The sequence below is a fragment of the Zophobas morio genome, unplaced genomic scaffold (genome assembly GCF_036711695.1).
Source record: "Zophobas morio isolate AGI-343-1 ecotype UQ-CSIRO unplaced genomic scaffold, CSIRO_AGI_Zmor_V1 ptg000021l, whole genome shotgun sequence".
Taxonomy (NCBI): domain Eukaryota; kingdom Metazoa; phylum Arthropoda; class Insecta; order Coleoptera; family Tenebrionidae; genus Zophobas; species Zophobas morio.
In genome coordinates this window covers 24,481,614-24,507,259 of record NW_026972126.1, presented here as the reverse complement: position 1 = coordinate 24,507,259, position 25,646 = coordinate 24,481,614, and the positions used below count along the sequence as shown (strand labels likewise).

Here is a 25,646-nt window from a genome sequence, read left to right as displayed (position 1 = left end):
GGCAAAATAAAAAAATCAGTTAATCGAAAAATTGAGAAATCGAAAAATTTAGAAACGTCAAAAATTGAAAACTGAAAAATAAAAAAAAATAAAAATCGTAACACTGAAACATCGGAAAATTGAGAAATCGAAAAATGAAGAAATTCGAGAAACCGAAAATATGAAGAATTGAGAAATCGAAGAATCGATAAATTGAAAAATCCCAACAGTAATATGTCGAAAAATTGAGAAATCGAAATCAAGCAAAACTGAAGTACCGTAAACTTAATAAATTGAAAAACTGAAAATTTTTGAAAAAAAAAAATCGTATCAAAAACTAAAAATTCAAAAAATCGAGAAATTGAACAATCAAAAAATCAAAACATTGAAATCCCAGTAAGTTGATAAATAGGAAAATTTAAAAAACAAGAATTTTCAAAATCCAAGAATTAATTGAACAACAAGAAAAATCTAAGCTTGAAAACTCAGAAAATCGAATGATCGAGAACTCAAAACATCAAAGAAAACAAAAAATCTAAAATTTAAAAACTCGACAAATTGAAAAATCGAAAAGTCGAGATAGTGAGAAATCTAAAAACCTAAAACTTTAAAAACTGAAAAATTAAAATATCGAAAAATTTAAAAACCGAGAAAACACAATATCAAAAATTTGAAAAATTGAAGAATCGAAATATTGCAAAATTCCAAAGCTGAAATATTGAAAAACTTAAAAATGGAAGGAAAATAAAAAATTGAAACAGTGAAAAAATCCAAAACTGAAACATTGAAAAATTGAGACATGGAGAAATGGGAAAATCAAAAAAATTGGTCTAAAGAGTTTAGACAGTACTCCCCTCACTATCGGAAACATGACGACTGCATGCCTATTATGTTTTTTTTTCACATTAGATTTCAAAGCATTCGGTTTTGTATTTCCTGATTAAATCAATAAAATAAATTTGCGCATTCATTAAATTTTTTGAGTCATCCTGTATATCCGAATTCAAAAAATATGAATGGAATGATTAATCACAAGAAGAGATTCATCATATTTTATACAATTTAGATAAGATTTATTCACCAAAATTTTGAGGTGACGTCATCAATTTTTTAGAGGGGATAAGTAAATATATTGTGATTAAAACGGTCCTGGTTTAATAACAAAAAATATTGTTCGTCTATAAAACAAGCTCGTCTTGGACAAAGTATTCGTAAAAAAAATATGTCGTAAAAAAATTTACGTATGCTGGTCCCGACTGCGATTATGGTTTAAATATTTTTTAGAAAATCCTGTCATGGATGTAGAAACATTTGTGACAGCCAAAGAGGTTTTTTTGAGAAAATTATCTTTGAATTTAGACCAAATTGAAATAGACACTAGGCAACAGGCACATTTGGGCAGAAGAAAGTCGAAAACCTGAAAAATTTTAAAACGAAAACTCAGAGTTGGATAACGTAAAATTAAAAAAAATAAAAATTGCAGTCTAAAATTTAAAGAAATGAAAAATTGAAAAAATTAAAATTGGAAAATTAAAAAAGATTGAAACATTGTAACTTGAAAATTTGAAAAAATGAAAAATTGGAGAAACGGAAAACTGAAAAATCTAAAATTGAAAAAATAAAAATTCAAAATCTAAAAAATGAATACGCAATAGTTGAAAAATCTCACATTGACAAAAGAAAAATTATAAAATCAGAACATTGGAAAACTGAACAATTGAAAAAATAAAGAAAATAAAAAACAGGAACGAAAAATTGAAAAAATGAAAAACTGAAAAATCGAAGAAGCATTGAAGAATCGAAAAACAGAAAAATCTCAAAACTAAAACACCGGAACTCTGAGACGTCGATAAATTGAAAGATAGAAAAATCGAAAAGTCGAAAAACCTGGAAAAATTTTAAATCAGAAATCTAGAAAATCGAAGAAAATCGAAAATCAAAAAGTTAAAGAACTGAAAATTTAAAAATCGAAAAATCGACAAATGGGCAAATCAAAATGACGAACAATCGAAGAATCTAAATGTTGAAAAATGGAGAAATAGAAAAGTCGAAAAATCAAAACTTGAAAAATCTGTTACTCAAAAAATCGAAAATTTAGAAATGCCAAAAACTGGAAAAATGTTAAAATCTACAATTGCAAAAAAATACAAATCTAAAAATTGGAAAAATCTGGAAAAAATTAAAATCAGAAATCTAGAAAATCGAAGAAAATGGAAAATCAAAAAGTTGAACAATTGAAAATTTAAAAATTGAAAAATCGACAAATGGGCAAATCAAAATGTCGAACAATCGAAAAATCTAAAAGTTGAAAAATGGAGAAATAGAAAACTCGAAAAATAAACAAATTGAAAAATCTGTTAATCAAAAAATCGAAAATTTAGAAATGCCAAAAACAGAAATATTGAAAAAATCGAAAAACGTAAAAATCTACAATTGAAAAAACAAATACAAATCTAAAAATTGGAAAAATCTCGAAAAAATTAAAATGAAAAATCTAGAAAATCGAAGAAAATGGAAAATCAAAAAGTTGAATAATTGAAAATTCAAAAATCGAAAAATCGACAAATGGGCAAATCAAAATGTCGAACAATCGAAAAATCTAAAAGTTGAAAAATGGAGAAATAGAAAAGTCGAAAAATCAAAAAATTGAAAAATCTGTCGTAAAAAAATTTACGTATGCTGGTCCCGACTGCGATTATGGTTTAAATATTTTTTAGAAAATCCTGTCATGGATGTAGAAACATTTGTGACAGCCAAAGAGGTTTTTTTGAGAAAATTACCTTTGAATTTAGACCAAATTGAAATAGACACTAGGCAACAGGCACATTTGGGCAAAAGAAAGAGAAATTAGGGTTACGGCTTCAAATTTTGGACGTATTTACAAACTTAGACCGACTACAGAAATAGCTAAAACTGTGGAGTCCTTGTTGTACAGTACATTTAGAGGTAACAGTCATACATACTATGGACAACAAAGTGAGGAAAAAGCTGTCAAGTGTTTTGAAATAAATAAAAATATAAAAACTGAACGGTGTGGCTTGTTTATTTCAAAACAATTTCCTTACTTGGCTGCTAGTCCAGACAGGGTTCTAGATGATAGGAGTGCATTAGTCGAAATTAAATGCCCTTCAAAATCGCAAGATTTGTCTCCCGAAGAAGCGGTTAGAAAAAAAATAATCAAATTTTGTACTTTGACAGACAGAGAATTGAAACTAAAAAAAAAATCATGATTACTACTTTCAAGTCCAGGAACAAATGCTTGTTACGGGTATTTCACAAGTTTATTTTGTTGTATGGACACCCAAAGGAATAAATATAGAAGAAATTTATAAAGACGAAGAAAAATATATAAAAAGATGGCAGATAAACTTTACTTTGGCGTATTATTGCCCGAAATAGTTGTTTCAAGAAGAAAGAGGAACCTGCCTTTGCGAGAGATTTTTTTTAAATAAATAAAAATTGTTTCTATTTTTTATGTACTTTAATAATTTATTAGGAGTACATTTTTCATCACCAAGACTTGCATATTTTTATTATAAATACATTTTGAAAATTATCTCTCTGCAAATAAAAACATATACGAGCACTTTTTTCGAGTAAAGAATGAAGGGAGAAGTTACTGGGCGTAGGCCTTTCTGGGATAAGTAGTAGATACACTTAGCTACTTATACGTGTTAAACAAAAGCTGTATTTTATATATTTTTTATTATTATTATAAATATGTTTATTAGTTTTATTAATTAACAAAGCAAAATATATATTAACAATAATATTACAATGAATTTTTAGTAATCATGTGTATTGAATTCAGGATCCTGAGTGGAGTAAAAATATTATAGTTCCCCAGTTTTAATTCGGTTTTATCATTGTTTAAGTATATTATAGTTGGACAACCTAATACAAATTTTACTTCGCCTAAATAGTGAGCTTTAGGACAAGGAATCCAGGGGGCGTGGGACAAATTTTTCGTCAACGCGCATTTTCACTACAGTGAGCCAACGTATTAGGTTTATTTTACTCTAAATCAGATGGCGCCATCAAACATTAGCAAAGGCAAACACCCTTCACTCTGCTCTTATACGAGGAGTTATCCATAATTAACATTGTTCCGTAAACAGTAACGTGTATAAACATATATGTACAAAATATGAAAATATGAAAATATACTTGACATAAAAAATATGAAGCAACGCGTTGTAACGTGATACGAAAGAATTGAATTTAAATGAATTTGACGCCTATTTTTATTTGACTATATCTGAAGACTGATAGAAACTTTCCAAGGGTTTTTAAACTGGTATAATTGTTTAGTTTTACAAGATTAAAGTAAAACAAGATTTTAAGTAAAATTTAGATTCTCAATTTTAGTACTCTTCAATTTTACGGTTTTTAAATATTTCGATTTTTCAATTTTTCAAATTTTTAGTATTTTTTTTATTTGTCCATTTCTGGATTTCCTAAAGTTTCGATTTTTCACATCTTCAATTCTTCAATTTTTCGATTTTTTAAGATTACGATTTTTCAATTTTGCTTTTTTAGATTTTCGATTTCTCAATTCTCCAATTTTTTAATTTCTCAATTTTTTGAATATTTCTTTCAGTTATGAGATTTTTCAATATTTCAATTTTTCGACTTTTCGATTTTTGAATTGACGGATTTTTTTTGATTTCTCGTTTTTTTCCTTTTTGGATTTTCAATTTATTGTAAACTTTAGATTTTTCAATTCTGGGACTGTTTAATGCTTCGATTTCTCAATTTTTAAAATTTTCGATGTTTTAATATTTCATTTTTTAAAATTCTAGGTTTTTCGATATCTCGAGTTTTCAGTTCTTCTATATTTCAATTTTTCGATTTTTTGAATTTTAATTTTTGATTTTCCAGTTTTTCTTTTTTAAAATTTTTCGATTATTCAATTTTTTAATTTCTCAATTTATCGAATTCAGATGTTTCGTTGTTTTGATTGTTCAATTTCTCAATTTTTCAATTTTTAACTTTCCTTTTCGGCTTCCGACTCCTCAATTTCTCGATCCTCCGATTTTTCGATTTCTCGAAGTCTCAGTTTTTGAATTTTTCGTTGTTTCGATTTTTGGATTTCTCGGTTTTTCGATTTTTTTCTTTTGAGCTCTTCTATTTCTGGACTTTCTAATCTTTCAATGCCCCGATTTTTCAATTTTTCAAATTGAATTGGATTTCTCGATTCTTCAATTTTGCGATATTTTAATTATTCATTGTTTTAAATTTTAGTTTTTTCGATTTCTCGATTTTTTGACTTTTCAGTTCTTCAGTATTTAAATTTTTGAATGTTTCAAATTTTTGCGTTAAATTTTCAGTTTTCTGATTTCTCAATTAATCTAAGTATTTTTGATTTTCCCACTTCTCAAAGTTTCGATTTTTCAGTTCTTCAATTCTTAGATTTTTCGACGGTTTGTCGATTTCTCAATTTTTGGATATTTCTTTCAGGTTTGATATTTTTCAATACTTCGATTCTTTCATTTTTCGACTTTTTATTTTTGGATTTTCAGTATTTTGTTTTTTATTTCAATTTCTCAATTTTTCAACTTTTTCATATTTTAATTTTTAAATTTCTAGATTTTTCAGTTTCTCGAGTTTCCATTTCTATATTTTAATTTTTTAAATTTACGAATGTTTAAATTTTTTGAGATCTCAATTCATTGAGATTCGGATGTTTCCATGTTTTGATTATTCAATCTCTGGCTTTATCAATTTTTCCATATTTAAGTTTTCGATTTTTCGATTTTGTCCTATTTCGGTTTCTCAATTTTTTGATTTTTCGACTTCTCGATTTTTCGACTCATCGATTTTTTTTGTCTTTTGATTTTTCGATTTCTCGATGTCTCAATTTTTGAATTTTACAATGTTTCGATTTTTCGATTTTTTGCTTTTCGGTTTCTCGATTTTTCGATGTTTCGATTTTTGATTTCTCCGATTTTTCAATTGTCCAATTTTTTAAATTCTCGACTTCTCGATTCGTTGATTTTTCAGTTTTTCGATTATTAAATTTTAGATTTTTATTTTTATTTTTTTTTGATTTTTTGATGTTTGGATTTCTCCATTTTTCAGTTTTAGGATATTTTAACTTTTCAATGTTTTAAATTTTAGATTTTTCGTTTTTTCAGTTCTTCAATATTTTTTTATTTTTCAAATTTTGACGTTGCTGAATTTTTAGTTTTCGGATTTCACAATTAATCAATTTTTTTTATATTCCCATTTCTCCACTTCCTAAAGTTTCGATTTTTCAGTTCTTCAGTTCTTCAATTCGTCGATTATTCAGGTTTTTGATTTTTCAATTTTTCGATTTTTTAAGTTTGCGATTTTTAGACTCTGCTTTTTTGACTTTTCTGTTTCTCAATTTTTTGATTTCCTAATTTTTTGATATTTCGTTCAATTTTGTGATTTTTCAGTTTTTCGATTTCTCAATTTTAACTTTTCAATTTTTAAATTATTAATTTTTTTCGATTTTTTGAGTTTTCAGTTCTTCTATATTTCAATTTTTCAATTTTCGGAATTTTTAAATTTTCGATTGTCCAATTTTTTTTATTTTTCGATTTTATTAATATACTTAAACAATGGTTTTATGATAGTACCTCATTGCGTAAAAGTTAATTTCCTTAACAATAGATTACTACGGCCGGTCCTGGCGGCTTGTTATAAAACTGAGTTCCTTGCCATAAATTAGAAAAATTAGCCGAGACCTCTAACAATCAGCTTATGGTAGAGCAGGCGATAAGGGTTTTACCTGGAAAGTCGCTTCCGCAAATTTTAGTGGCGCTCCTATCGGCAAAGTACTGAACTAACTGCTCAAATTCTGTCGAATTGATACCCATTTTTTTCAATAATTGTTAGATTTTGTTAAAAACTCTGCTAACCAATAGATCATTAATTTTCCTCTGATATTCCTGTTAAAATTATTCGACGTATTTTGCATTAATTAGTGGTATATTTTGATTTTAATAAACACATTATTATTGAAACAAATTGTACCACTAACAAACATTTAATGACTCTGCGCCCTGTAAAAAGTGATGTTTTATCCATGTGCGAATTTTCAAGCGATTCTATGATGGTTATGACTCAAAAAACTTGAAAAGAAAACATACAATGGTGCTTTTTTTACGATATTTCTCAGCTATATTTTTTTAGTTGATTGAACTGGTCTTTGCGCTCTAGAATATGAAAAAAGCTGCAGTTTGATGTATCTATATTAATATCATTTTTTCATACAAAAAACCAAAAAAATGTTATACCTCGTCTAGCGAGTCCCCTTAAACGGCTGCAAAATAGGCGCAGTCGGTGGGATTACGCACCGTCACCTCGGAATAATCTTACCAATAAACATTAATAAAAGCGGTGTTAAAACCGGTACCAGATGTCCGAACCCCCATTCCGGGACCCATTTTCCATAAAACAAATCCCTCAAGACCGCTGACCACACTCACCTATAACCGTAAGATCCTTGGTCTTCGAATCCTTTGTAAAAATCGGCGTTTCCATAGAAACCAAGCAGGAATATGATCCCGACGCCGAAAAATCTAATTTCGAGAGCTGTATCTGCATCTCGCTGGTGTTCGCTTTCTGTAACAAAGAAACGTATCAATTCAGTCTTCATTAAAACGCAGCACCATTAAAATTTCACGTCTGAATTTATTTATTAGCTCGAAGAGCGATCTCTCGAACGTAAGGGAACGCCACAGAGAAAACCCATAAAGACGCGCCCGCCGAGCCACTTTGAAAAATCTGTTTACTGTTGCTTTCTCCGGGATCTTATCGGAGGAGGGTTGTTCCGGACGGATCCGGCTCGAAGGACTGGAATAGCAAGCACTAATTACCCGCCGGCGGCACACCTGATTCGCCAGATGTCCGATTTCCACGCGAACTCACAACAACAGATTCGAACCCCTCATTTTTCTCAATTAGCACTCCAGAGATCCAAGTAGCGAAATCTCATTTAAATTTCGCGATTTGCATGAATATTATACAATTTAGACGTGCCGCCATGAATATATTAGACAATATTCACTTTGCCGTCCAGCTCATCAAATATTCGGTTTCAGGCCGCCCATTTCAGTCGAAACCTCTGATACCGGTCACCGAAGTCGGTATAATCAAACAGACGTTACGTGAATCTCCTGAGACGCTGCATGCGCTCGAAATTTGATGTACGTTTACTTTGAGAATTATCGATAAGGAAAAGGGACACAACGCGGAAAAGGGCCACCATAAAACCGGGATATAGCTAGATCGGCGCAGTCGGTGGGATTATTTTTTCGGCAATAAGCTCGCAGTAATTGGATTCTTAATGATAGCCGCTAGACGAAGCAATAAACTTTACCCCTTCTCAAATTCCGTCAAGTAACACTCACCCATAAATTCATTACTCACCCCTAAAAATTTGCTCCCGCTCGCATTGTTTCCGAACTTCGACGTCCTCCAGCAGCCCGCGTCACATTCGTCTTAATTTAACATTAATATATGACTTAGCATCTGCGTGCACCTTTCGCTAAGATAGTGCTGTGGAGCGAAGTTTGCTGCGGTCGGAACGACTTCGGGTTGCTGTTGGTATTGTTAATCACATTTAGCCGGAGCCTAAACGACGTAAACTAATTAGGTGCGCCCTCACTACTTCCACGAACAAAAAATCCCTAAATTATCCGCAGCTAATTCCGTAATGATTAAACAATTTGGAGCTCGAGGTAAGTTTCGCAAGAAGTACGACGCGAATCTGAGAAATTGACGTCGTTTGGTGTGGGTGCGAATAAATGGCGCAGTCGGTGGGATGAGTGATAAACTGGAACTTCGGTGTGACAAGTGTGGGGTTTTCTCGGTGTGTGGCTACATTCATTCATGATTTTAATGTCAATTTTCTTGATTTTGACAGTATTAGTGAACGTGACAATTTTTCATGGTAATTGCGTGGCAATTGACAAACAATTAATTTTGTTAAAATCATTAAATGGGCTTTTTTGGACCTGTAATGGTTGTCGCTCACCCTCTAATACCCCCGGTGAGAAGGATTAATGTGTTTGCTGTAAAATTATTCCCTTAATCTTTTGATTTTTCGACTGCAAAATCCCAGAACTGAAATACTGAAAAACTGAAAAATGGAAGGAAAATTGAAAAATCGAAAAAGTGAAAAAATTCAAAACTGAAATCTTGAAAAACTGAAAAATGGAAAGAAAATTGAAGAATCGGAAAAGTGAAAAAATCCAAAACTGAAACATTGAAAAATTCAGAAATTGAAAAATTGAAAAATCACAATTGAAGAAAGAAAAATGGGATATAGATCTGGACGGTAAAAGGTTTTCTTAAAAATTCAATTTGAAAACGAAATTTTTGAAATGTCTCAAAAATATAATATGTATTTTTAATCTAAAGATTCTGGGGAAATTGCTGGAATTTTCAGAAAATTTGGAATCTAAAATAAGTCGAAATCTCGAAGATAATGCCTTTTGGTAATTTTCGAAGGTGACTCGGAAAACGGTCAAAAATTTGATACGGGAAAATTTGAGACTTTTGAAAAATTGTCTAAAAATCTACAAAAAATATAGACTATAGATTTCGACGAGCTAATTTGAAAACATAACGTTTTAAATGTCCGGGACAAATGTTTTCTTACATTTTCGATATAAATTTAAATTTGTTGAAGAATCTCAGAAAATGCTATACCTAATTCATTAATCGATTTGGGAAAATTGTTGGAATTTTCGAAAAATTAAAACCGAAAATAACTTTTTCCGGTCGAAATCTACAAGAAAATGTCTTTAGGTAATTTTTCAAAGGGTGCTGGCAAAAAAGAAAAAAAAATGACAATTGGTAATCGAAAAATTAAAATTTTTGAAAAGTTGTCAAAAAATCCACAAAAAAATTGGGATATAGATCTTGACGAGCTGACTCGAAAATCATAAACTTACAATGAATCCGGTCCAAGGTTTTCTTAAAAATTTGATTTGAAAATGAAATTTTTGAAATGTCTCAAAAATGTAGTATGTATTTTTAATGTAAAGATTCTAGGGAAATTGCTGGAATTTTCGGAACATTTAGAGTCTAAAATAAGTCGAAATCTCCAAGAGAATGTCTTTTGGTAATTTTCGAAGAGGACTCGGAAAAAAATTTGATACGGAAAAAGTTGAGACTTTTGAAAAATTGTCTAAAAATATATCTACAAAAAATCTAGACTGTAGATTTCGACGAGCTAATTTGAAAACATAACGTTTTAAATCTGCCGGACAAATGTTTTCTTACATTTTCAATATAAAATTAAATTTTTTGAAGAATCTCAGAAAACGCTATAAGTCATTAATCGATTTGGGAAAATTTGTTGGAATTTTAGAAAAATTAAAACCGAAAATAACTTTTTCCTGACGAAATCTACAAGAAAATGTCTTTAGGTAATTTTTGAAGGGGTGCTGGCAAAAAAGAAAAAAAAAAGTGACAATTGGTTATCGAAAAATTAAAATTTTTGAAAAGTTGCCTAAAAATTCACAAAAAAAATTGGGATATAGATCTTGACGAGCTGACTCGAAAATCAGAAACTTATAATGAATCTGGTCCAATGTTTTCTTAAAAATTCGACTTGAAAATGAAATTTTTGAAATGTCTCAAAATTGTAGTAGGTATGTATTTTTAAACTAAAGATTCTGGGGAAATTGCTGGAATTTTCAGAAAATTTGAAGTCTAAAATAAGTAGAAATCTCCAAGAGAATGTCTTTTAGTAATTTTGGAAGGGGTGCTGGCAAAAAAGTAAAAAATTTGACAATTGGTTATCGAAAAATTGAAATTTTTGAAAAGTTGTCTATAACTCCGCAAAAAAATCTGGAATGTAGAGATCGACGAGCTGATTCGAAAACCATTGATTTTTTGACATTTCGATTTCTCGATTTTCATGTTTTGAGTCCTGCATTTTATAATTTTTTGAATCTTCAACTTCTCTTAATGTTTTAATTTTTCGATGTTTCAATTCTCCGATTTTTCTGTTTTTCATTTTTTCGAATTTTAGATTTTCGACTTCCAATTTTTTGGTTTCTGGATTTCTCGATCTTTCGGTTTTGTGATTTTGCAATGTTAGATTTTGGATCTTAAATTTTTCCATTTTTTTGATGTTTCAATCTCTCGATTTTTCTCTTTTTCGATTTTTTAATTTTTCAACATTTTAAATTTTAGATTTTTGGATTTCTCGATTTCTCAATTTTCCGATATTTCAGTTTTTCACGTTTTTCAATTTTTGTCGTTTTTAAAATTGCGATTTTTCGTTTTTTTATCCCATAATAATAATAATAATAATAATAATGTTTATTAATTTTTCGATTTTTCAGTTTTTCGATTTTTTGATGTTTCGATTTCAGGGTTTCTGAACGATTCTTGAATTTCTCAATATGTATTTTAATTTCTCGATATTTCAGACTTCGATTTTTCTGTTTTTCAATTTTTCGAATTTTGATTGTCGATTTTCGGTTTTCCAAATTTTTTGCAGTTTTTCGATTTCTCAATTTTGATGTTTTGAACGGAAAATCGAAAACCTGAAAAATTTTAAAACGAAAACTCAGAGTTGCATAACGTAAAATTAAAAAAATTATGAAATTGCAATCTAAAATTTGAAGAAATGAAAAATTGAAAAATTTTAAAATTGGAAAAATAAAAAATCATAAAATCGGAAGATTGAAACATTGCAAATCGAAAATTTGAAAAAATGAAAAATTAAAGAAACGAAAGACTGAAAAATCTAAAATTGAAGAAACAAAAAATTCAAAATTTAAAATTGAATAATCCAAAAGTTGAAAAATTTCACATTGACAAAAGAAAACCGAAACGAGAAATTGAAGATATGAAAAACTCAAAAATCGAAGAAAAATTGAAGAATGGAAAACAGAAATATCTCAATACTAAAAGAGCGAAAAACTGAGATATCGAAAAATGGAAGATCGAGGAATAAAAAAGTCGAAAAATCTTGAAAATTCAAAATCAGTAATCTGAAAAATCGAAAAAATGGAAATTCGAAAAATCTAAAAATCGAAAAATCGAAAATTAGAAAAGTCGAAAAATAAAAAAATCGAAAAATATATTGATCAAAAAATAGAAAATTTAGAAATGACAAAAACTGAAATATTGAAAAAATCGAAAAACTGAAAAATTGAAAACCGAAAAATCGCAAATTAAAATTAAAATTAAAAAACTGTAAAATCCGAAATATGAAAATTTTCACATCGGAAAAAGAAAAATTATGAAATCAGGACATTGAAAAACGGAAAAATTGATCGAGAATCGAAGAGTCGAAAAATCTCGAAGAATTTAAAATCAGAAAACTGGAAAATCGAAAAGTTGAAGAATTGAAAATCTGAAAATCGAAAAATCAGAAAATCGAGAAATGCGAGCATCGAAATGTTGAACAAAAGTCGAAAAATCGAGAAATCGAAAAGTCGAAAAATCTCGACAAAATTTAAAATCAGAAATCTGGAAAATCTAAAAGTTGAAGAATTGAAAATCTGAAAATCAAAAAATCGATAAATTGAGAAATGGGAAAAAACAAAATGCTGAACAATCGAAAAATCTAAAAGTCGAAAAATCGAGAAATAGAAAAGTCGAAAAATCAAAAAATCGAAGAATCTAGTAATCAAAAAATCGAAAATTTAGAAATGCCAAGAACTGGAATATTATTGAAAAAAACAAAAAACTGAAAAATCTAAAATTGGAAAAAACTGAAAATCGAAAAATCGGGAAATTGAAAAATGGGAAAATTAAAATGTCGAACAATCGAAAAATCTAAAAGTGGAAAAATCGAGAAACAGAAAAATCCAAAAATCAAAAAATTGAAGAATCTATTAATCAAAAAATCGAAAATTTACAAATGTCAAAAACTGAAATATTGAAAAAATCGAAAATCTGAAAAATCTGAAATTGGAAAAACAAAAAATTAAAAGCTAAAAATTGGAAAATCGAAACATCGCAAATCAAAAAACTGAAAAATCCAAAAGATGAAAAATTTTACATTGAAAAAAGAACACTTATAAAAGCAGAACATTAGTAAACTGAAAAATTGAAAAAATAAAGAAAATAAAAAACCGAAACGAAAAATTGGAGAAATGAAAAACAAAAATCTTAAAACAAAAACATCGAAAAACTGAGATCTCGCAAAATTGAAAGATCGAGAAATCTAGAAGTCGAAAAATGGAGAAATAGGAATGTCCAAAAATAAAAAAATCGAAGAATCTATTAATCAAAAAATCGAAAATTTAGAAATGCCAAAAACTGAGATGTTGAAAGAAACGAAAAACTTAAAAATGAAAAAATTGAAAAATCGAAGAAAAATTGAAGAATCGGAAAACAGAAAAATCCCCAAACTGATGAAACATCGAAAAATTGAGATATTGAAAAATCGAGAAATCGAAAAGTAGAAAAATTTCGAAAAATTGAAAAGCGGAAACCTGAAAAAGCGAAAATTTGAAAAATCAAAAAGTTGAAGAATTGAAAATCGAAAAATCCAGAAATGGGAAAAACGAAATATCTAAAAGTCGAAAAATCTAACAGTCAAAATGTCGAGAAGTCGAAAAATCAAGAATGAAATATCGGAAAATAGAGAAATAAAAAAATAAAAAATCAAAAAATCGAAAAATCGAGAAATTGAAAAATCGAAAAATTAAAATCTCGCGAAATAGCAATTCTAAAAATGGAAACTTCCAAAAGTTGGAATATCAAAAAACTGAAAAATTTCAAAATGAAAACTCGAAGAGTTGCATGTCGTAAAATTGAAGTAACAAAAAAAAATAAAAATTGAAAAACTGCAAATCGAAAAATTGAACAACCAAAAATTTTTGAAAATTGAAATTGAAAAAGCAAAAAAAATATAAAACCGAAACATCGGAAGCACTTCAGGGGCGAAAGAAGTTCTATCGAAATAATCCACGAGTAATTTTTTAATTAGTTTGTTCTCATAGTTATTGTAGCCCTCTATTTTAATTTCTCATGAAGAAAAAATTGCGGAAAATAAGAAAGAAAACTGCCTTTAAGATGTGCAAGAATAAATAAATATATTTTATTTTTATCGGTATTTAAAACTAACAGTTTTAAGAGGGACATCTGAAATTTCACGAAAATTGTTATAACATGTTTTTCCAAAAATTTGGACTGTTAGGGAAAAATTCAAATCGGATTCGTACACCACACTTATAGAACTTTGAAATAACGTTATCAAATTGTTGGTGGGGATGAGTAGCAAATTTTTTAACTATTAACCATCTACATGATATTTCTAATATACATACAAAATTTGACAACAATCTGTCCAGCAATTTCGGAGATTACGTGTCTAATAGAAATGGTTACAGACACCAGACAGACAGACAGAACGGGAGACTATTTTTCGTCGAGAAGTAAAAATCGGTCGATTCAGTTCGTTATATTACAATAATCATAGCATACGGCTCGGTTTTTTCTGAAAGAATCTCGAGGCCGGCTCGTGTTTCGCCCCCGAAATAGCAAAACGCGGCTCGAATGTGAAAGAAGTCGACAAAAAAATTGAAAATTCATTTTAAACAAATGGCGCAGTCGATACATTCTTAACGACCGCCTTCACTGTAAGTAAAACATGATTGACGTCTTCGCATTCATAATTCACAAAGACGAAACGAAAAGTTCCGGAAAATGGCGCAGTTGGTAGAATTTTCGTCCGAGAATAAACTAATTGCAATCTAAAATAAATAAAATTCTGATAGTAGTCTCGGTGGCGTTAATTTGCGAAAACATTGTTTAAATTATACGTTGCTGTGCGCTGCGAAAATAGCAAACAACTATTTGTGTGCCAATTAGGTATTAAAAGCCACAGCAAATTTACAAATTAATTAATGAGCGGCTTTGTTGGCAAAATGAAAATTTAAATGAGGCCGATTCGGTTCGTCGTGTACCGAATCCATACATAATTGCTTTTTGATGAATTCCATCGCACAAAGTAAATAACTGAGTGATTCGAGAGAGTCTGTTTCTTGTTCTTGGAGGAAATGTAAAAGTTTACTCGAAACTAAATAAAACTCGTGATTATTAATGAACCTTGCAAAAACGCAACTTTCGGGGATGTTGTTCCAAACGGAACTAAGTGTATAGATTTGAAAATTTATTTAATTAAAAATCAACTCGGTACACGTTTCCATTAAAACCGCACCTGTTTTTCCCACGTCGCGCTATCGATTCGTAAGTCATCTAATTTGTTTTCCATACGTTAAACAACCGAAAAGATTTGTTTACCGGAAAAAAAGTAGCACGTTCCGCGACGAGCAAAATAAAGTAAAAAGTTTAATTAGAAGAGAGAATGGCAGAATCAAAGTGAACATTGTTAGCCATAATAAACTTCTCTCGTGCAATTATACTCTACGTGTTTATTCGCACTCTCGAACAATGGGAATTGAAGACCGGACGAAACAAAGCGCGATAATAACACTTTTAAAAGGCCGTAAACCCTGAAGGACAAATTCCAGGAAGGATGAAAAATTGAGAGCGCCGATGCTTAATGCATCACATCCATACATAAAAAAACGGAGAATGTGGAGGTAAATGTTGGAGGAACATTGTCGAAGGCACAACAACTTCGGGCTATTTTCGACCTTTGAATAATTCATGATATAACTTACTTATCTACCCTTTCTGGGGTTATTACTTATTAACTGGTGCTCGTTCAACATTTACGCCAGCAACAAATTGCGAGGTGGGTGCATGAGACTGCTAATGTTGTATCGATTAAAAACGGGTGGGTGGATTATGGGTTGCATAACGCAGCTGTCGCTCTCTAACAGTCAGCTTTTACCGACTGATGTAAAATTAGTAGAAATACAATTAAATAAACCGTTAATATAAAAAGAAATATGTTCACGAGGATTTAGTCGTGTAAAATGTAAAATTAAATCTTTTCAAAAGATCTGAATGCTCTACACCACGTGGGCGGTAAACACCGTCTTGTAAGAAAGATAAGATTTAGATTTAGATTAAGAAAGTATTCTTTCTTATTTTTTGCACTTTTGTTCTACATGAGAAATTAAAATCGAGGGCTACAATAACTATGAGAATAATGTAATTAAAAAAATTGCTCGTGGGTTATTTGATAGAACGTCTCTCGCTCCTGAAGTGCTTCTGATGTTTCGATGTTATATTTTTTGCTTTTTCAATTTCAATTAATAAAAAATTTTCGATTTGCAGTTTTTCAATTTTTAATTTTTTTTGTTACTTCAATTTTACGACATGCAACTCTTCGAGTTTGCATTTTGAGATTTTTCAGTTTTTCGATATTCCAACTTTTGGAAGTTCCAATTTTTAGATTTGCAGTTTCACGAGATTTTAATTTTTCGATTTTTCAATTCCTCAATCTTCCAAGTTTTCAATTTCACGATTACTCAATTTTTCAAAATTTCACTTTTGAGATTGTTCAATTTTTCGATTCTTCAGTTTCTCGATTTATGAAAATTTCGATTTCTTGATTTTTTATATATATCATTTCAGTTTTATGATATTTCAATTTTTCTATGTTCCATTTTTTCAATTCTTCAAATTTTTCGATTTTCCAGAATTTCAATTTTGGCGGCTCTAAATTTTTTCGATTTCTTGATTTTTCGACTTCTCGACATTTTGACTTTTAGATTTTTCGACTTTTAGATGTTTTGAATTTTTCGATTTTCAATTTAACTTCAATTTTTCTTCGATTTTTCAATTTTTTCATTTATAAGTTTTTCGATTTTTTCAATATTTCAGTTTTTGGCATTTCTAAATTTAAGATTTTTTGATTAATAGATTTTTCGACTTTTCTGTTTCTCCATTTTTCGACTTTTTATTTTTTCGGTTTTCCAGATTTCCGCTTTTAAATTTTTCGAGAGTTTTCGATTTTTCGATTTCTCGATCTTTCAATTTTGCCAGATCTCAGTTTTTCGATGCTTTAGTTTTGAGATTTTTCTGTTTTTCATTTCTCCAATTTTTCGTTTCGGTTTTTTATTTTCTTTATTTTTTCAGTTTTTCGGTTTACTAATGTTCTGACTTTATAAGTTTTCGATTTTCAATGTGAAATTTCGTTTTCCAATTTTTAGCTTTTAATTTTTTGTTTTTTAAATTTTAGATTTTTCAGATTTTCGATTTTTTCAATATTTCCGTTTTTGGCATTTTCAAATTTTCGATTTTAGACTGTTCGACGTTTCGATTTTCCCATTTCTCGGTTTTTCGATTTTCCATATTTCTAATTTTCAATTTTTCGAGATTTTTCCAATTTTTAGATTTGTATTTTTTTTCAATTGTAGATTTTGACGTATTTCGATTTTTTCAATATTTCAGTTTTTACCAAATCTAAATTTTCGATTTTTTGATTAATAGATTTTTCGATTTTTTGATTTTTCGATTTTTAGATTTTTCGATTGTTTGACATTTTGATTTTCCCATTTCCCGGTTTTTCGATTTTCTATTTTTTGATTTTCCAGATTTCTTATTTTAAATTTTTCGAGATTTTTCCTATTTTTAGATTAAATTTTTTCAATTGTAGATTTTAACGTTTTTCTATTTTTTCAATATTTCAGTTATTGGTATTTCCAAATTTTCGATTTTTTGATTAATAGATTTTTCGAATTTTTGATTTTTCGATTTTGGATTGTTCGACCTTTCGATTTTCCCATTTGTCGGTTTTTAGATTTTCCATTTTTTCGATTTTCCAGATTTCTAATTTTCAATTTTTCGAGATTTTTCCAATTTTTAGATTTGATTTTTTTTCAATTGTAGATTTTGACGTACATAATAATAATAATAATACTTTATTTCAACGCCAAAATAGCTTTAAGTACATGGATTTATAAAGAAGGAGGATACATAGAGTAAAAAATACACACACCTATAATTACCTACATAAGAAGAAGAATTCGTAATTTATGTTTAAAAGAGTTGAATGAAGCATAACAAAAGAAATCAATTTCGTTGTAATACAAGTTAGAAACATTCAAAATTTCATGTAAAGGTGAAGCTTTAACATAATTAGTTGCGGCAAAATCAATATAAAATAGAGACTTAATCCTAGTCAGATGTTGGGGCACTCTAAATTTGATCATGTTAAGTAGATCAGGCACATCAATAAGGTTATTAAGCAGTTTATAAATGAAGCAAATACGAAAATAAGTTTTCCTAGTACAAAACGTAGACAAATGAAGGTAAGACATCATAAGCTCTAGAGAGCAATTTATATTTGAAGGTAATCTAAACTTGACAAAATGTAAAAATTTTTTTAATATCGAATCAATACGCTCCAGGTGAGTTTTGTAATGTGGAGCCCAAATTATACATCCATAGTCAATAATGGGTACGACTAAAGTTTTATATAAATGAACAATAGTTGTAAAATCAAGGAAGTCTCTTGAATACCTTTTGATGCATCCCAGTACCTTACTTGCTTTGTTAATAACATGATCAATATGAAAAGAGAAATTCAGCTGACTATCAAGAAATATACCGAGATCCTTAACACAGGGCACAGATTTTAAAACAGTATTGTTAATTAAGTAACGAGGAATCGATTTATTTTTTTTCCGAGTAAAGCATATACTGTAACATTTTTCCAAGTTTAAATTCATGCTATTATCAACACACCAACGATATAAACTGTTAAGATCTGCTTGCATTAATTCACAGTCACTGTTACTATTAATATTAAAAAAAATTTTCAAGTCGTCAGCAAATAAACTGTAATTACATTTAAAATTCTTTCCAACATCATTGATAAATAAACAGAACAGAAATGGTCCCAAAATTGATCCTTGAGGAACCCCCGAAGGCACACATCGTCTGTCAGATAAGATACTTTTAATTTTAACCTGCTGAGTTCTACTATCCAGATAACTACCAAACCATTTAAGGAGAGGGTCAAAGACTCCGTAAGCAGCTAATTTTTGTACTAAAATATAATGATTGACTTTGTCAAATGCCTTACAAAAATCACTATAGACGGCGTGAACCTCCAGACCATTACCCATGGATTCAAGAATAGAATTTACATAATGAAATAGATTAGTGATTACAGAGCGCTTTGGAAAGAACCCATGCTGACATGGAGAAATTACAGATTTAAACAAAGGAAATAGTTTCTCTAACACAATAGATTCAAACAGTTTACTTATAGTAGATAACAACGAAATTGGACGGTAATTATTGATACGATTTCTAGCACCATTTTTGTATACTGGGACTACAAACGCGTGTTTCCATGTATCAGGGAAGACTCCTGATGAAAGAGAAAGATTAAATAAAATTTGCAAAGGCAAGACAAGAGCTTCATGACACATTTTTAAAAATTTAGGTGGCAGTCCATCAGGCCCGGGTCCCTTATTGACGTCTAACTTATTAAGAGCATTTTCAATTTCAACAAAACTAACAGAAATAGATCCAACATTAACAGACTTATCAGGTAGCAAAGTACATTTCACAAAATTATTGAAATCAAATGCAGTAAAGAAGTATTCATTAAATGCTTCACAGATGGTTTTATCATCACTTAAAATATGCAAGTCCTGAGATAACATAGGCGAAGGTGTATAATTAAGTTTAGATTTTTTGCTAACAAATTTCCAAAAATTTTTGGGATTAGACTTGAGATCATTTTCAATGCCAGCTAAATATATACTATGAGCAATCTTAATTTCAGATTTACAACGTTTTCTAAGAGCTTCAAAAGTTAGGAGATCACAATTACGATTATACATTTTAAAACGTTTATGCGCTATTTTTTTTTCCCTTATGAGAGAAATCAAAGATTTCGAGAACCATGGAGGAAACAAATTATTTACAAATTTCCTTTTAAAGGGAACAAACAAATGACAAGCTTCATATATGTACATATAAAAAGTTTCAACAGCTACATTAACATCAATACTAGTAAGGACTTGATTCCAGTCAATGGACATCAAAAAATTTAAAACTCTATTGTAACTAACATTATTGAAATCATAGAAATATTCAAAATAATAATTATAGTCACATGCAAGAAAATTATCAATACTAACAATAAAAGTAGGGTGACTCGGATCAGGCTTAATTAAAGGATTACATAATTGCAACTCAATAGTTGATACATTATAAAAACATAGACATATTTCGATTTTTTCAATATTTCAGTTTTTACCAAATCTAAATTTTCGATTTTTTGATTAATAGATTTTTCGATTTTTCGATTGTTCGACATTTTGATTTTCCCATTTCCCGGTTTTTCGATTTTCTATTTTTTGATTTTCCAGATTTCTTATTTTAAATTTTTAGAGATTTTTCCTATTTTTAGATTAGATTTTTTTCAATTGTAGATTTTAACGTTTTTCGATTTTTTCAATATTTCAGTTATTGGCATTTCTAAATTTTCGATTTTTTGATTAATAGATTTTTCGAATTTTTGATTTTTCGATTTTGGATTGTTCGACGTTTCGATTTTCCCATTTGTCGGTTTTTCGATTTTCCATTTTTTCGATTTTCCAGATTTCTAATTTTCAATTTTTCGAGATTTTTCCAATTTTTAGATTTGATTTTTTTTCAATTGTAGATTTTGACGTATTTCGATTTTTTCAATATTTCACTTTTTACCAAATCTAAATTTTCGATTTTTTGATTAATAGATTTTTCGATTTTTTGATTTTTCGATTTTTCGATTTTTCGATTGTTCGACATTTTGATTTTCCCATTTCCCGGTTTTTCGATTTTCTATTTTTTGATTTTCCAGATTTCTTATTTTAAATTTTTAGAGATTTTTCCTATTTTTAGATTAGATTTTTTTCAATTGTAGATTTTAACGTTTTTCGATTTTTTCAATATTTCAGTTATTGGCATTTCTAAATTTTCGATTTTTTGATTAGCAGATTTTTCAATTTTTTGATTTTCTACTTTTCTATTTCTTCATTTTTCAACTTCTAGATTTTTCGATTTTCAAATTTTCAATTCTTCAACTTTTTGATTTTCCATTTTTTGATTTTCCAGATTTCTGAGTTTACAATTTTCGAGATTTTTCGACCTTTCGATTTCTCGGTCTTTCAATTTATCTCAGTTTTTCGATGTTTTACTTTAGAAATTTTTCTGTTTTTCGATTCTTCAATGTTTCTTCGATTTTTCAGTTTTTCATTTTTCGTTTCGGTTTTTCATTTTCTTTATTTTTTCAATTTTTCGGTTTTTCAAGGTTCTGATTTTATAATTTTTCTTTTTTCAAAATGAAATTTTCATCTTGTCGACTTTTCAGTGTTGATTTTTCGGTTTTCAATTTTTCGATTTTTAATTTTTTGTTTTTTAAATTTTTACTTTTCCAGTTTTTTGATTTTTTTCAATATTTCAGTGTTTGGCTTTCCTAAATTTTCGATTTTTTGATTAATAGATTCTCCGATTTTTTGATTTTTCGACATTTTTTATTCCTCGATTTTTCGGCTTTCAGATTTTTCGATTGTTCGACATTTTGATTTTCCCATTTCTCGATTTTTCGATTTTCAATTCTCCAACTTTAAAAATCTTCCATTTTTTCGAGATTTTTCGACTTTCTCGATCTTTCAATTTTTTACTGTGAAATTTTTCAACTTTTGGATTTTTCGGTTTTTTGATTTGCGATTTTTCGGTTTTCAATTTTTCGATTTTCCAATTTTTTGAGTTTTAATTCTTTGTTTTTTCAATTTTGGATTTTTCAGTTTTTCGATTTTTCATTATTTCAGATTTTGGCATTTCTAATTTTCGATTTTTCGACTTTTCTATTTCACGATTTTTCGACTTTTAGATTTTTCGATTGTTCGAGATTTTGATTTTCCCATTTCTCGATTTTCAGATTTTCAATTCTTCAACTTTTCGATTTTCCATTTTTTTGACTTTCCAGTTTTCTGATTTTAAATTTTTCGAGATTTTCGACTCTTCGATTCTCGATCTTTCAATTTTTCGTTCCGGCTTTTTATTTTTTTATTGCTTCAATTTTTCGGTTTTCCAATGCTCTGATTTTATAATTTTTCTTGTTTCGATGTGAAAATTTTCATCTTTTGGATTTTTCAGTTTTCAATATTTCAGTTTTTGTCATTTCTAAATTTTCTATTTTTTTGATTAATCTATTCTTCGATTTTTAGATTTTTCGATTTTTCAGATTACTGATTTTAAATTTTTCAAAATTTTTCGTCTTTTTTATTTCTCGATCTTTCAATTTTTCGATATCTCAGTTTTTCGCTGTTTTATTTTTGAGATTTTTCTGATTTTCCATTCTTCAGTGTTTCTTCGATTTTTGAGTTTTTCGATTCTTCAATTTTCCGTTTCGGTTTTTTATTTTCTTTATTCTTTCAATTTTTCGGTTTTCCACTTTTATAATTTTTTTTTGTCAGTGTGAAATTTTTCAACTTTTGGATTACTCAGTTTTTAAATTTTGAATTTTTTGTTTCTTCAATTTTAGGTTTTTTTGTTTTTCGTTTCTTTAATTTTTCATTGTTTCAAATTTTCGATTTGCAATGTTTCAATCATCCGATTTTATAATTTTTTATTTTTTCTTCAAATTTTAGATTGCAATTTTTAATTTTTTTAATTTTAGTTAAAGCAACTCTTGAGCTTTCGTTTTAAAATTTTTCAGTTTTTTGATTTTCCAATCGGAACACCAAAATTGAAAAATCGAAAAATCGAAAGTCGACAACTGAAAATTCGAAAAATTGAAAAACCGAAAAATTAAAAGATTTGATGAATTGAAAAACTGAAAAATCGAAAAGTTGGGAAATATAGAAATCCAAAAACCTAAAATTTAATAGAGACATTAAAAAATCGGAAAAATAAAAAAAATTACCATCGAAAAATTCAATAATAAAAAAAAATCGAAAAATCAAAAGTCGACAATTTAAAAATTTGAAAAATTGAAGAACAGAGAAATCGAAGGACTGAAACATATAGAAATTAAAATATTGAGAAATCGAGGAATCGAAAAATTCATAAACCCAGAAATCGACACATCAAAAAATTGAAAAATCGAGAAACTGAAGAGTCGAAAAATTAAACAAGTGTCAAAATTAAAAATCGAAAAATTAAAAGATAAAAACTGAAAAATCGAGAGAGTGAAAAGTCAAAAAATCGAAAATTTAAAAAATCAAAAAATTTAAAATTAGAAACTGAAAAATTGAAAAACTGAAAAATCGAAAAATCGCGAAATGGGAAAAATTTAAAACTCGATTAATGGAGACATCAAAAAATCGCAATTTTATAAACGACAAAAATTAGAAAACGTAAAACTGAAATATAGGAAAATTGGGAAATCGGGAAATCCAAAATTCTAAAATTCAAAATACTCAAAAATTAAAATATAGAAAAAGAGAAAAATCGGGAAATTGAAACATTGAGAAATCGGAAAATTGAAAAATCGAGAAATTGAGACATTAAAAAATCGGAAAAATAAAAAAAATTACGATCGAAAAATTCAATAATCAAAAAAATTGAAAAATCGAAAAATCAAATGTCGACAATTTAAAAATTCGAAAAATTGAAGAACAGAGAAATCGAAGGACTGAAACATAGAGAAATTAAAATATTGAGAAATCGAGGAATCGAAAAATTCATAAACCCAGAAACTGAAAAATCAAAAAATTGAAAAATCGAGAAAACGAAAAGTCGAAAAATTGAACAAGTGTCAAAATTAAAAATCGAAAAATTAAAAGATAAAAAACTGAAAAATCGAGAGAGCGAAAAGTCAAAAAATCGAAAATTTAAAAAATCAAAAAATTTAAAATTAGAAACTGAACAATTGAAAAACTGAAAAATCGAAAAATCGCGAAATGGAAAAAATCTAAAAATCGGTTAATGGAGATATCAAAAAATTGCAATTTTATAAACGATAAAAATTAAAAAACGTAAAACTGAAATATCAGAAAATTGGGAAATTGGGAAATCCAAAATTCTAAAATACAAAATACTGAAAAATTAAAATATCGAAAAAGAGAAAAATCGGAAAATTGAAACATTGATAAATCGGAAAATTGAAAAATCGAGAAATTGAGACATTAAAAAATCGGAAAAATAAAAAAAATACGATCGAAAAATTCAATAATCAAAAAAATCGAAAAATCGAAAAATCAAAAGTCGACAATTTAAAAATTCGAAAAATTCAAGAACAGAGAAATCGACGGACTGAAACAGAGAAATTAAAATATTGAGAAATCGAGGAATCGAAAAATTCATAAACCCAGAATTCGAAACATCAAAAAATTGAAAAATCGAGAAACCGAATAGTCGAAAAATTGAACAAGTGTCAAAATTAAAAATCGAAAAATTAAAGGATAAAAAACTGAAAAATCGAGAGAGCGAAAAGTCAAAAAATCGAAAATTTAAAAAATCAAAAAATTTAAAATTAGAAACAAAAAAATTTAAAAACTGAAAAATCGAAAAATCGATTAATGGACATATCGAAAATCGCAATTTAAAAACGACAAAAATTAAAAAACGTAAAACTGAAATATAGGAAAATTGGGAAATCGGGAAATCCAAAATTCTAAAATTCAAAATACTGAAAAATTAAAATATCGAAAAAGAGAAAAATCGGGAAATTGAAACATTGAGAAATCGGAAAATTGAAAAATCGAGAAATTGAGATATTAAAAAATCGGAAAAATAAAAAAATTTACGATCGAAAAATTCAATAATCAAAAAAATCAAAAAATCGAAAAATCAAATGTCGACAATTTAAAAATTCGAAAAATTGAAGAACAGAGAAATCGAAGGACTGAAACATAGAGAAATTAAAATATTGAGAAATCGAGGAATCGAAAAATTCATAAACCCAGAAACTGAAAAATCAAAAAATTGAAAAATCGAGAAAACGAAAAGTCGAAAAATTGAACAAGTGTCAAAATTAAAAATCGAAAAATTAAAAGATAAAAAACTGAAAAATCGAGAGAGCGAAAAGTCAAAAAATCGAAAATTTAAAAAATCAAAAAATTTAAAATTAGAAACTGAAAAATTGAAAAACTGAAAAATCGAAAAATCGCGAAATGGGAAAAATCTAAAAATCGATTAATGGAGGTATAAAAAAATCGCAGTTTTAAAAACGACAAAAATTAAAAAACGTAAAACTGAAATATAGGAAAATTGGGAAATCGGGAAATCCAAAATTCTAAAATTCAAAATATCGAAAAAGAGAAAAATCGGGAAATTGAAAGATTAAAAAAATCGACAACTTGAAAAATTTAAGATCGAAACTCTTACATTGTAAATATCATAAAAACTGAAAAATCGAGAAATCCAGAAATTGAAAAATCGGAAGTCGAAAATCTAAAAATTCGAAAAAGTGTATAACAGAAAAATTGGAGAACTGAAACATCGAGAAATTAAAAAATATATTGGGAAATTCAAGAATCGAAAAATTCATAAAACCAGAAATCGAAACATCAAAAAATCGAAAAATTAAAAAAGAGAAAAATTAAAAGATTTGATGAATTGAAAAACTGAAAAATCGAAAAGGTGGGAAATCTAGAAATTCAAAAATCGACAAATTGAAATATCGAGAAATCGAAAAATTGAAAAATCGGAAAATCAAAAGTCGACAATTTAAAAATTCGAAAAATTGAAGAACAGAGAAATCGAAGGACTGAAACATCGAGAAATTAAAATATTGAGAAATTGAGGAAACAAAACATCAAAAAACCGAAAAATTGCAAAATCGAGAGAGCGAAAAGTCA

The 25,646-nt window shown here is 28.2% G+C and overlaps 1 protein-coding gene across 9 annotated transcripts in view; it reads right to left on the bottom strand.

The window, feature by feature from the left end:
• The window catches only part of LOC135131627 (uncharacterized), a 326,128-nt gene that overhangs the window by 15,063 nt on the left and 285,419 nt on the right, over window positions 1-25,646 (bottom strand). For all 9 annotated transcript variants that reach the window (XM_064059445.1, XM_064059443.1, XM_064059440.1 and 6 more), the window contains one exon: window positions 7,437-7,572. In XM_064059445.1, the coding sequence (XP_063915515.1) occupies window positions 7,437-7,572 (136 nt within the window). The remainder of the gene's footprint in view (window positions 1-7,436; window positions 7,573-25,646) is intronic.